Consider the following 13,785-nt stretch of genomic DNA (forward strand, 5'->3'; position numbering starts at 1 on the left):
TGCAATTTTTCTGTCTTGTATTTTCCTTGTCTGATTTTGGTACTGGGTTATATTAGAATCATCATGCTTATAGATTATCTCCTCTGAAGGATCCTGCAAAAGACTTAAATCTGTTACACTCAAGTTTGATAGACCTCGCCTTAAAAATAACTAGGCTTAATATTTTGTGTGATTTTATTTAATTTTTTGATGATTTTAGGACTATTGATACTTAGGGAATGCTATTGTCTGAAAGTTTGTGTCCCCTCAAAATTCATGTTGAAATTCAACTCAACATCATTGGGTGATGATGATCATGAGGGTACCTCCCTCATGAATAGATCAATGACCTTATAAAAGAGGTCCCTGACAGCTCCCTCACCATGTGAGGACACAGTGAGAAGTCACCAGAAATGAACCAGGAAGAGGGTTAACCACAATACAGCCATGCTGGTGCCTTGATCTTGGACTCCCCAGCCATAATCGTGAGAAATAAATTTCTGTTGTTTATAAGCTACCCAGTCTCTGGTATTTTGGTATAGCACTCCAAACTAAGATAGGGAAGTTATGTGTTTCCTAGGAATTTTCCTTAGGTAATTAGAGAATTTAAAAGAATGGTTGTTGGGAAAGAGACATTGCAGGTAGAGTACTAAATGACCCAGAAGAGTTTGTTCCTCACAAGTCTGAAACAATGAGACTGATTAGTCCTAGGAGGCAAAGCTGAATTCACTGATTTTTGCTTTGCTTAATCTCCATCCGAAATAATAACATTTTGGAGTTTTTGTTTTGTTTTGTTTTAGCACCTTGGCAAATAGAAAAAAAACTAACAGTTTTTAAAATGAAATGAGTATTCCTGTCCTTAACTGCTTGTCTACTCCTGATAAAATTGGCAAAACTGGATGTTAACCTCTGAACTTCTGTGAAGCTCAACAATTTTAGTATGATTTGTTTTTAGCTTGCTCAAATTATTGTTCACATTTTAGAAATGCTTTACTGGGATAAATAACTTGTTAAAAGACATAGCCCATTTTTTGGAGGAAAAAGCATCTGAACTTAGAGCCTGAATTTTTGTCTAGTGGCCCTCAGAGTGTGTGAGGGAGAGAGCATCACGTGATGGAGGTGAAGGTAGAATGTAAGAGTGAAAGTTATCTTGTTCACTTGACCTCCTAGGAGGACAACCCAAGTTCCAGGTTGTTCCTGGGCCTTACTGGTGGCTGGTAACCAGAGAACTCAAGGAAGCAGGCACAACCTGGGAGCCAAGAGTCATACTCCCTATGGCTACATTGCAAGATGATTTTTAACAACATTTATCAGTAAATTAACTTGTAAAAGCAGTTATCTAAACAACCTCTAATTCTCAGCTTAATACAGCAAAGGTAATCAACTTATGAGAAAAACAAGTGAAATATCATGCCTTCCATGATTTGAAATCATGTGACTTTAGATCTGATTCAGAGTTTGGAATAGTTGGGGAGAAAACTCACAGGACTTACACCTGCAGTTTACAGAGTGATTTTATTTTCAGGTGAATGGCTTAGGAAGCAGGGGAGAAATAACTCAAAAGTTTTAACAACCACCAAGTACAGAAGTTGCTTTTAAACTCTTACAAAAACAAATTTTAGTGACAGTGAGGTAGCTCCAGGTCACCTGCTTACATTTCCTCTCCAATACATTCTTCTTAGTACAACTGGCTTGCGTAACACTCAAATGCAGTTTCAAAAAAATAGAATACTAGATTAATCTGAAGTCTGGATTTTATGGCTGCACTTTTCCATAAATCAACATGCTTCCCAGTGATGCCTGTGAAAGCTGGTGGCTGTTATCATACATCACTAGAAAGAAAATAAAATACTAACCCTTTGATCTGACAAATTTTCTATTTTATAGTCAGTAATAACTTAAGAATTTATGAAAACAACATCTTATAGAAGCTTTCCTAATATTCCTAAGGTTTTCCTGCATCATAAAGTCTCTGATGTTTGATGAGGTCTAAATTCTGAAGTTTAATTCACAATTAACTAATCTTCATGACTTTCTCCCCAAGATGAATTCTTTGATATTTCATGTGGAATTAACTTCAGTTGGAAGGTTTCTCCCCATGCATTTAACTTATAGTTTTTCTCCAGTATGAGTCCTCTGATGATTTGTAAGGGATGAGCTCTGACTGAAAGCTTTCCCACATTCTTTACATTTATAAGGCTTTTCTCCTGTATGAATTCTCATATGTGTCATAAGGGATGAACTCTGTCTAAAGGCTTTCCCACATACTTTACAGTTATATGGTTTCTCTCCAGTATGAATTCTCTGGTGCTGAATGAGAGCTGAGCTTTGGTTGAAGGCTTTTTCACAGTCATTACATTTATAAGGTTTCTCTCCAGTATGAATTTTTCGATGAGTATTAACTGCTGAGTGGGAACTGAAGGCTTTTCCACATTCCTTACAGTTATATGGTTTCTCTCCAGTATGGATTCTGTTGTGTATATTAAGCCGTGAAATCCAGGAGAAAGCTTTCCCACATTCATTACATTTGTAAGGTTTTTCTCCAGTATGAATTCTTTGATGTTGTATAAGAGCTGAGCTTTGGCTGAAGGCTTTCCCACATTCTTTACAGGCATAAGGTTTCTCACCAGTGTGAATTCTCTGATGTATAATAAGAGCTGAGTGGTAACTAAATACTTTTCCACACTCGTTACAATTAAAGGGTTTCTCTCCAGTATGAATTCTATGGTGTCTACTTAGCCGTGATATTGAAGTAAAGGCTTTCCCACACTGACTACATTCATACGGTTTCTCTCCAGTATGAATTCTATGATGCTGAATAAGAGATGAGCACTGGCTAAAGGCTCTCCCACATTCATTACACTTATAGGGCTTTTCTCCAGTATGAATTCGCTCGTGATTATTAAGGGATGAACTACCTTTAAATGTTTTTCCACATTCATTACATTTATAGGGTCTCTCTCCAGTATGCATTCTCTGATGTCCAATGAGAGATGTAGTGAAACTGAAGGCTTTTCCACATTCACTACATATATAAGGCTTCTCTCCAGTATGAACTCTCAGGTGCTGAGTTAGAGATGAGCTTTGGCTAAAAGCTTTCCTACATTCCTTACATTTATAGAGCTTCTCTCCAGTATGGATTCTCTGATGTTTACTCAGAGAAGAACTGTGGAGGAAGATTTTCCCGCAGATACTACACTTGTAACACTTACGCACTGTGTTGATTCCCAGCTGTTTAAATAGAATTGAATACTGCTGTGAACAGGGTTTCCTTCCTCTGGAAACAATTCTGGGTTTTCTAATAAGTGATAATTTTAGATCAAGATTTTTCCCAAGGTCAATACCTGTAAAGCTCTTCTCCTTCATACAGGTTTTCTTGATGGTAACTAAGACTCCCCTCAAAGGTCTGTTCTTTTTGCCTTGCTGATTCTCTAGTTTTTCCTCATTTATGTAAATTTCTCCCAACTTGAAGTAAAAAGGACCATCACCTATGAGTTGATTCATTACTTCCTGATTTTCTTCTTCAGAAACTGTGGTTTCAAACAAGCTCTCCCATCCTAAAATAAATGAAACATGTAAGTCTCTCTTGCACTGAGAATAAAGAAAAATGACATTAACATATACAAGGATGGCTAACAAATGTATCCTGGGAGTCCTTAGAAAAGGATGAAAAAAGAAGAGCAAGAGAAACAAGCAGGATGGAAGAGGTGCCTGGGTGGGAAAGGGTCTGAAGAAACCTATGTGTGGGTGGGCTGAGGAACTGAGAGGGCAGCTCTTCCAGTAGAGCCAGGCCTGATCTAGTAACAAAGCAGAGGTCAGCAGGGTATACAGCATTTCTGTGTACAGCAGGTTGTACTGTTATTCAGCTTCATCTCCCAGGTCAGCCACCAGTGTACTCAAGCCAAATCCAAGAGAAAACTGCAGAGGGGCTATAAACAAAAAGTGGAAGAAGCACTGCCCTTAAAAGGCTCTTTGAAACACCAGACCTCAGCTACTGAAGTTCTGGGACTCATTTGAGTGCTATGCATAATGTTGTAATGAACTTCACTGACTCACTCAGACAATATCTACTGAGTATCCACTGTGTATTACCATGCAAAGGTCAAGACTCAGGGTTACGGGGAACATGCCAGATAAGAGTCAAATTTTCACAAGGTTTACATTCTAGTAGCCAACACTGACAATAACCAAGTAACCAAATAAAGTATTGGGAGTAATGAGAACTGTAAGAAAATATACAAAAACAAGGCAATGTGTAATATAAGTGAACAACCTGATATTTTAAACTGGGTGGTGAGGAAATAAAATTAAACATGAGATCTAAATAACACACAAGAGCTAGCCATGAAAAAACATGGGTATAAAGATGATTCCACCTAGAAAGAAGAGCCATTACAAAGGCACTAAGGCAGGAGTAAGCTTCGTGTGTTTGCAGATAAAGAACAAGTGTGGCCTAGGCAAGAGGGAACTAGGGGAGAGTGCTACAATGGGAGGAAATGAGGTGGGCAGGGGCCACATCATGTGGCATCTTGTAAGATATAGGAATGTGTTTGGAATTTCTTCTAAGGATCACTGGGGGATGGTTGTGTGACAAATGGGCTGTAATTGGGGGCAGAGGAAAACAGAACAAAGACAGGTATAGAGCAGCCAATTAGGAGGCTGCCACAGTCTTCCTGGAGGAAGGTGATGGCAGTCTGCACTGGCATGGTAGCAGAATCAGGCACACTGAGATATTTTAAAGGCAGAGATGACAGGTATGTTCACCTGTGAATAGGGGGTACAGAATAAGTGAGAAGACTCAAGAATGATGGCACCTAGCTTTTGGCTTGGGGAACTCAATGGAGATGGGTGCCATATAGGAAATACTGCGAGAAGACTACATTTTTGAAAATGATTTTCTGTCTACCTTTTTGATCACTTAGGATACAGTGCAAGAAATGGGATCACTGATTCAAAAGGAATGAATGTACCTTATGAATGAGCTTTCATTTTCTCAACTAAAAAGGAAATATATAATCATTGTAAGAAAAATTAAGAAAATACAGAAAACTATAAAAATGAAAATACAGTTTACCCATAAACACATCATGCAAATATAATCACTGCTATATGTGGAATTCAGCTCACCAAAATTTTTCTGTATATAAAGAAAACATTTTTACCTAAAAAATTAAAGTGGTTAAAACTTCCCCCTCCCCACTTCACTTAAAAAAAAAATCATGAACTCTCTCCATGTCCATAAATGTAGGCTGACATCATCATTTTGATGGCTGCATAATATTCCAGTACATGAATATATCATATTTAATAAATCTCCTTTGGAGTCATTTAGCTTTAGTTACTCCTAGTAATGCCTCATGTTATAACAAACATTCTTTTACACTATCTTTGCAACTTTGCACAATTATGGAATTATTTTCTTAAGATAAATTTCTAAGCCTGGGATTGATTTTAATAAAGCCAGAAAGACTTCCAATCAAAATCCCACTAAAGATATTGCTTATTGCTCAGAACAGTAGCAAAACACTGGATGTGTATTTCTTAACCTTTGGTAATATTCCCTATTAAAGAGAAAAATGGTATCTCATTGCTTCAGTTTGAACTTCATTGATTTATAATGAAGTTGAGTAGTTTTTCAAGAAATCTTTTTAATCATAATGCTCATACCTTTGTGCTATAATTATTCAGACCTTCTTCCCCTTATATTTACTTTTGTATTCCATAGCCATGACAGCAATATTAATAGGGAAAAATGGGAAACTAAAATTTCCAAAAGGAAGATTGTTTAATAAAATATGGCTTAACAATACACTAGAGTTCTTTCAATGAAGTAGACCTCTATTCAATGATGGCTAAATAATTGAATGACATTCATAATTAAAAACAAACTCAAGAACAATATGTATAATCAATCTGTTTCTCTGCGTGCATGTGTGTTTCTCTCTCATGTACAAATACACTCAAACAAATATTCACAGTCTGAAAAGATAAATAGTAAAATATTAACAATGGCTCAGCACAGTTGGTAAAATGTCAAGTGAATCTCCTTTTTTTACTCCTCTGTTTTTTTTACAATACCATGCACACCTTAAACGAATTTAAAATAATTAATTTTTTTTAATGCTTTCAAAAGAAGAACACAGTCAATTTGAAACTAATGATTTCTTTGCCAACTAGAAAGCTCACAGCCAAATTTGAAACTCATCCTTGGCTACCATCCTGGTTCTTATAATAGATACATTTATTTTCTACAGTTCTGATTGAATTTCTATTTTATTATATTGTTATTCTTACAGTGAGGCTTCTCCAATTCTCCATGGAATATGGCAGAATATATTTTAGTATGTGGTAGAAAAAAGATCCCTGAACTGAAAAAAGACTTGGGTCTTCAAAGCAAAGGGCCCCGTGAATGCCGAATAATATTAAAAACAAAAACAAAAAAGTCAAACCTCCTTGATATAACTTAATGAAACTTCTGAATTCCAAAGACAAAGAGGATATCTTATAATATTCTAGACAGAAGACAAAAAAGGGGGAAAAGGTTTTCTATACAGGAAACAGAGGGGAAAAAAACTCCAGAGGACTTTTAATCAACAATACTTAGTGCCCCAACACAGTGGAGCAAAGTCTGAACAATTCTTGGGAATAAAAACTGATGCCAGAATTCTAGATCCCAAACATAATTCCTACAGGAGAGGTAAAAGAATTGATATTAGACATGCACAAATACAGTACACATGAACCTTTCTGAAAACATTACTCAGTAAATATTCTAGTCAGACCAAAGGAAAATATCTGAAGACAGAGTTCATGAATAGAAACACAAGACTGAACTGACATAGAAAGGCTATCTCTTGCTATCAAGAGAAATAAATTCTGGACAAGCAGCAAAACTCAAAAAGCGAGCCATCCTCTGGTGTCAGAAACAAAGACAATATTCAAAGTAGAACAGAAAGCAAGAGCTTATGATTCAGCAACCCACAGGGATTTTAGAGATTGAGAGATATGTCCTAGAAGCCAGGGTCTGGAACATATTAGTTTAAAATTTTTCACACAAAAGAATTAGGAAAAAGCCATGTTGAACATCTGCAAAACTTCTGCCTGAATTCAGTAATTGTTACCACTTTGCTAACCTTGCTTTCTCTCTCTTGCATAGTACAAAATATTCATGCATCTTTTTTTTGTTTGTTTTTTCTTTTTTTGTATTTTTTTTAGCTGAAACATGTGTAAAAAGTTGCAGATAAGTCAAAGCAAAAACCCAAGATGGGACAACGAGAAATGCACTGTAGTGATAAAAGGTTTGTTCAGACCATAAAAAGAAAATAATTTAAGAAAATAATCCAGTAAAAGCAAGAAAAAAGGGGGAAGGTATGAATCACAAACCTTTACACATTACATACTGCATTACATATTCTGCATTCAAATTACAAAGGACATATGACAAAAATGCAACCCATATTGGAAGAATTCAACTCTCCCTCTGAACCTGCTGTACCAAGTACTCAAAAAGGTCAAGTGAGGATATGCCCTTCCCAGCATTTCTCACCTGGCCTGGTACATCAAGGAGGGCCTTCATCAATATCTCCTGCGTGCAGCCTCCTCACTGATCAGCAAAGCCCAAGCAGTCAGAAAATGCTATACCCATTTCCCAATTACTGTCACTCACCTAGACATGTGCTTTGAGAAACTCCATTTTCCACCATCCAGGGGTCTTCCCCTTGCTCTAACTGGAGGATAACTTTTGGTTTGGAAAACAGAATCCCTGTTCATGAGCAAGAAAGAGAATGAATCCATGGTGCAGACATGAGTGGCTAGTCTGACACTCAGATCCAGCCCCAGAGTCTGGGGCAGAGGGACAGTTGAGAGGAAAGAGATTTGTTCTGAGAAGGGTTTAAAATTGGGCTCCCAGAGGATGGCCAGGAGGTGGTCTCAGGAAGAAAGTTAGGGCTCTGGCTGTGCACTCCTCTAAGCTGGAACCTCCTGTGAGACCCAGAGGGACAGAGTTCAGGGGACAGAAGACAGGAAAAGCACAGAGAGGATGCCCATCACCAATTCTACCAAGCCAAGACTTGTCCCGGCGGCCAAGGGCAATAGCAACCGCTGCTTTCTGAGTCCACCTGTGGGCTGAACCTGGCCATGCCCTCCAAGTGTCCTCCTTGGAGAGGGCACCAAGGTGCTCCCCTAGCAGATTCTACATCACAAGGAAAGGTCCTTACCCAGCGAGAACAGAGTGCTGTAGTTCTCCAACATCACCTCCTGGTACAAGGTTCTCTGCGCAGAGTCCAGATGCAACCACTCATCCCGGCTGAAGAACACAGCCACATCCCTGAATGTCACAGACTCCTGTAACAGAAACCCATTCTTGCTCACCCAGGGCCATACCCTCTGTGGGATGACTGGGCAGCAACACTGTCACCACTCTAGATTCTGAGCATTTCAGGCTGAATACTTCCTTACTACCCCTCAATTACTGATCACATATATATTTGTCACCTACCTACTGTCAGTGATGCACTGTGTCCCCAGAAAAATGAAACACAGCAGCCAAACAAGGTAAAGCACTTGAAATAATTAAATAAAATCAGAATGACAGAAACACTGAACTCTAGACATGGACATGTACAATCACCTAGACCAAACTCATTTTACAGGTGAGACATGAGAATTGGGTTTTAGAAGGTTTTAGAGCCTCCAATACACTCACTCAAGGAGGAATAGGTGTGCTTGGATTCTGTCATCACCGTGGGCCATCTGTGTCCCGGGCAAGAGGACACTAACAGTCACAGTAAGGGAGGCTCGGAGAATGCCCCAAGCATGGCTTTCCCAGGAGCGGGCCCAGCGTGGTGAGCTGCACAATGTTTGAAGAGCCATGTGAGAAGGCTGCAGTTGGGACTCTCTCTCCCCACCCCAGAAGTCTTTGTTCTACCTCTCTCTGATACCAAGCAGGACCCTGTGGGGCCCTCCTGTATATAAAGAGCCTTTCCATGTCCCCCATTTCTTGTTTGTAGAAAAAGGGCTTCAGCTTCCTAGACCTTCCTGAACACCAAAGAGCATATTCAAACAGTTGCTAATCAGGGAAGTGAGGGAATGCAGAAACAAAGGAACAAACAAAGGAAACTGTTTCTGTTGTCAAGAAACAACAGTGCAGCCAAAAAGTAGGGTCCTGGTTCCTGCTCAAGGAACATACATAACAATGTATCTCTGAGTTCTTCTGCAGGAACTAAGGCCCCCATCCAGGTAGAGAATGTTACTTAAGGCTGAGCGCAAGAGTCCTGGAACACTGCCCTGTTACCTCACCACCAACCAATCAGAAGAAAGTCACACACTCTGCAGCCCTCACCCCAAATTTTCCCTTAAAAAACTTATCCACGAAAACAGTCAGGGAGTTCAAGTTTTTTTTAACACAAGCCATCCTTTCTCCGTGCTTGGCCCTGCAATAAACCTTTTCCACTCCAAACTCCGACGTTTTGGTTAGTTTTGCCTCACTGTGCATCAGGGACACGAACTTGCCTTCAGTAACATCTCCCGCTTCACTGCATCACAAGTCACCTCTTTTAAAGTAGTGGCCCCTTTCTTTTATTATTAAGAATCTTTTTCTTTAAGCAAATTAGGAATAAGCAAAAGAAAAAGGAATGTTAATCTAACTTTCTACCACTAGAAACAAGGTTTATTAACTTCTTGCTGTATGTTCTTTCAGACTTTTACATGATAATATGGCTCTAAGTTTAAACAAAAATAAAATGTTACACAGGTAACTTTATCCAACAACATTTTTTATTTGCTGCCCAGTATCTCACTGTATAGATTACTTATAGATTATTAGATGGTTTACTTAACTAATCTACTAGTGGGCATTTAGGTAACTAAGCTACTGGTGGGCATTTAGGTTGTTTCCATTTTTGTAACCCTAAAAATTCTGGATTGAGCATCCCTGCACATCACAAAAAAGCGTGCAAAGCCTATTTCCTTAGGACACATTTCTAGAGGCAGAAATACTTCCACACTTTCTCTTTATCCCCAAAACCCAGAAAGGAGATCACAAGGCCAGGGATGTTCTCTGACTGATAAGGGCAAAAACAAAACTAAGAGGCTGTTGGAAATAAGTGAGAAGACTCCCACTCCAATCTCCATTTTCTTTCTGAATTTCTTTCTTCGTCCTTACCAAATGTATGTAAATCTTTTTAATAGCTAAATAAACCATCTGTCAGTCTCACAACTCAGGACTGTTTCCTCAAGGACCTGGCAACCATTTCTTTGAATGTGCCAACATTCCCAATTCCTGGGAGGAGATGGGCCTAACTTGTCACCTGACAAATTTCCAAATTGCGAAATTGGGTTATAGCACTTACCTATATAAGAATGAGTTTTCTGTCTTTGCACTCTCTTTAGTGGATTGCCTGTGATGCACATTACATTCTGGCTTAATGTTTATTCAATAATAAAAGTGTTTTCTTTCTCTTCTACCTTTGTGGAAAGGTTTCCTGGGTTGGGAAGAGATTATGTTTTTAATTATAGTTCCCCAAGTGAAAGGGCAAAGAAGGGAAAAAAATCACTGTGAACCAGATGCTTCCCACTTCAGGGAAGGCTCACTTCCCGAATCTGTCCCCGCAAGCCACTGCCCAAACTGCGACTTCTTTTCCTTTCACCATCTGTACGAGCCTAATCCTGCTTGCATGTGCAAAATCGCACAATAGGAGGGAGTATCCCTGACCACACCTGCTGACTCAGAGGTCTTCTTTCTAGGATCTTCTTAGAAAATCACCTGGACCCTCACCAGGTATTACTGGAGTAGACTGGTTCTCAATACCTTGAGGATAGAGACCTTCCTCTTCGATTTCCTAGCATTATGGAAAGATCTGACTCCCCCACGTCTCTGCCCTCCCCAAGGCAAAACAGACCTGGATCCCACACAAAGCTCTGGGAGTGGCACTGGCATGGGGCCTGTGGGCCCATTCATTTCCTAGTCAACAAGCACTAACTGTTACGTAGAAAATTCAAAATGAGACTGGCCCTGCAGCAAGGGAAACACCTTCTTTCTGAAGTTCCTCAACTACCAGGCCTTCTAGTCCCTCAGTGCGCTTCATTACCTAGAAAAGCTCAACAATGGATGAAGCATGTTCCCCACCTCTGAACCCAGAAGGTAGTTCAAGAAAGAAGCCTTCACATACCAGAGCCTGGGCTGGCAGCAATCTTGTGGCCATGTCTCCCTCCTGCTGCTCCTCTTGGAGAAGGCACCTGAAACGTTGAAAGAAACTGTGAGGTTTCTCCATCCTGTCTGCACTCCCGTCCTCATCAGGGTTAGGCTAGGTTAAGAAGTCTCCACACACTGAGCACCTTTCAGAAGGAAACCAGAAGGAACCTGGAAGCCTAGGCATTCCTGAGTGGGAGGGGCCCTGTGCTTGATCACCAAAACCAGGAGTGGGCAGTAAGAAGGCTGCCAGTCACTGGGCCTGCTACCTTTCAGCCAGTGGTTTATGAATAAAGAGGAATCAAACTAAGGGCTTAGAACTATCTGATATGCATTAACAGTATAAAGGGCAGTCACACCGGGCTCACAGAAACGTTTAATCATAGAGAAATGACATAAATATTCCACACACCTGCATTTAGGTACTTTGAGCTATAATAATTATGATATAATAATTCTTCAAAAGTCATTTTAAGAATTGACGTCCTTTTCAGAAAGTCAACCAAAAATTAGCTGTGTTTTTGGAAACTGTTTCCTTTCGAAGAAAGAGTTATCAAAGCTCCTTAAACGTAAAAGGAAACATTACCTATCCACCTTCCCTACTCCCACACCCCCAAAAATACAAGACTTAGAAGAAATAGCTTCGTTGGCTAGAAATGAATTTAAAATTTAGAGAAAACGGAAGTAACTTTGCAAGCGTACAAAATTACTCTAAACAAAAAAGTAAACAGTTAAATCATTTAGGATTCACTCTAGAACAATGTCAAAAAACAAGGTTGGCAAAAACGGATAAACATAAAGTTTAAACTCTCGGGGGGAAAAAACCAACCAACGGAAAAAGGTGAAAACCGCCCCAGGGTTCACGAACCCTGAAAACAAGGCACAGCTTGCTGCAATCTCTTTCCGAGTGCCGTTTCTCCAGGAGCCTTGCCCCAGGCATAGGCCCAGCTGTCGGGCGGGTAGACCTCCCCGGGCAACGCCCCCTCCTCGGGCTGCGTTCACCTGCCAAGGCCGCCTGGGCTGGCACGCCCAGAGCTGGGGCTCGCGCCGCGGCTGGCCTTCTGTCCTGGCCCCGCCGTAGGAGGCGCACACCCCGGGCCCACTCTCACCGGCAGTCTGTACCTGGGCTCGCCAGGACGGGGACTCGAAGCTGCGGCCCTTACTGCAGGCAAGGGGAACACCTAGCGCAGGGATATTTGTTGTCGCCGCCGCCGCCGCCAGGCCGCCGGACAAAAATGCGCGTGCGCAAAGGAGAACCGCAGGGCTTTTCCTTTCGAACTATACTTCCCAGACGTCTGCACTCTACGGCACTCTACGGGGTACGAGAAGGGCCAACGGTGGGAAGGCTAGAGTCTTGCTAGAAAAAGCAGTCTTGCTAGAAGGCAGAGGAAGTTGGAGCCTCTGCTGTAACCACATGTCCTCTGGCGCACCCTTTTTATTCATAATTATGATGACAATGATAGTAGGAGGGAAAAGTGAATATGTAATAGCAAATGTGGACGACTAGAAGTTTGCTGCTCCTTATTGGTTATTGAGGAAACTTAGAATCTAACAAATTTTTGAATTAAAAAAATTGTCTAAATTTTGTAGCCTATGATAAAAGATATATTTTTTAACTGACACACTGGGTAAAAACAAAAACATAGACCTAGTATTGCCCTTTTCATGACACTCATTACTTCTTTTAAAAGGGTTCCTTTAAATTGTAAAGCTTGTCTTCCAGTATTGACTGTACTTCCCTTCTTTACAACTGCATCCTCATTGTCTGGCACTGTACATACCAAATAATACGTATTCAATAAGTGTTGAACGAATGCTTTTTAAAATATCCACCATTACAGTTTACGAAAACAGACCTAAAATCAAAGGGTACCTTAAGGTAGAAAATAAAGAGATGAATTAAGATATACCCGGAAAAATAATATGAAAAAGAAATCTGGGATCACAATGTTACAAAGACAAATATATTTCAAAGTAAAAATAGTTAAGTTGGACAAAATAGGTTGTTATGTATCGATAAAAGATAACAATACACATTACTAACCATTAGGGAAATGCAAATCAAAACCACAATGAGCTATCACTTTACACCCATTAGGATAGCTGCTATCAAAACAAACAAACAAAGACAAAAACAAAATAATACAGAAAAAAACAAGTGTTGGTGAGGACTTGTTGAAAATGAATACTTGTGAATTGCTGGTGACAATGTAAAATTGTACAGCTGCTGTGGAAAATAGTACGGCGTGTCGACTTTAAAAAATGCACAACGTGCAAGTTGTGAGTCAAGTTTTATTTGGGGCGAAATGAGGACTATAGCCTGGGAGACAGCATTTCAGATAGCTCTGAGAAACTGCTCCAAAGAGGTATTGGGGGAGGTCAGTATATTTGTGATTTTGGTGAAGGGGGAGTACATGCAATCAAGCACATATTTTTTTGCAGAAGGTTTCTGCTAGTCACGAGGAGCAATCATCACCATGAAGGTGCTTAGTGCTTTTCTAGATATTAGGAGATGCAAGAATTGGGCTCATAAAATTGTCTCCTGAAAATATATCACTATCTGAAGACATGTTCTGCCAGTTTTTCCCAGAGCACAGAGTGCCTCATTTCTGCCTTAC

At 40.0% G+C, this 13,785-nt stretch overlaps 1 protein-coding gene across 2 annotated transcripts; it reads right to left on the minus strand.

The window, feature by feature from the left end:
- Positions 1-1,475: 1,475 nt before the first annotated feature.
- Positions 1,476-11,937, minus strand: ZNF879 (zinc finger protein 879). 2 transcript variants are annotated; one of them, XM_030760557.2, is made up of 4 exons: positions 11,148-11,937; positions 8,196-8,322; positions 7,646-7,741; positions 1,476-3,536 (listed from the first exon to the last, which is right to left on the minus strand). In XM_030760557.2, exons 1-4 carry the CDS (start codon positions 11,247-11,249, stop codon positions 2,089-2,091), a joined length of 1,773 nt encoding a protein of 590 aa, XP_030616417.2. In that variant the 5' UTR covers positions 11,250-11,937; the 3' UTR covers positions 1,476-2,088. The 2 variants fall into 2 exon arrangements, with proteins under 2 accessions (XP_030616417.2, XP_030616418.2); XM_030760558.2 differs by lacking the exon at positions 7,646-7,741.
- Positions 11,938-13,785: the final 1,848 nt, after the last annotated feature.

This window comes from Delphinapterus leucas, chromosome 3 (assembly GCF_059928025.1).
Source record: "Delphinapterus leucas isolate spDelLeu-1000000601 "Yukka" chromosome 3, BTC_Dleu_Yukka2, whole genome shotgun sequence".
Taxonomy (NCBI): domain Eukaryota; kingdom Metazoa; phylum Chordata; class Mammalia; order Artiodactyla; family Monodontidae; genus Delphinapterus; species Delphinapterus leucas.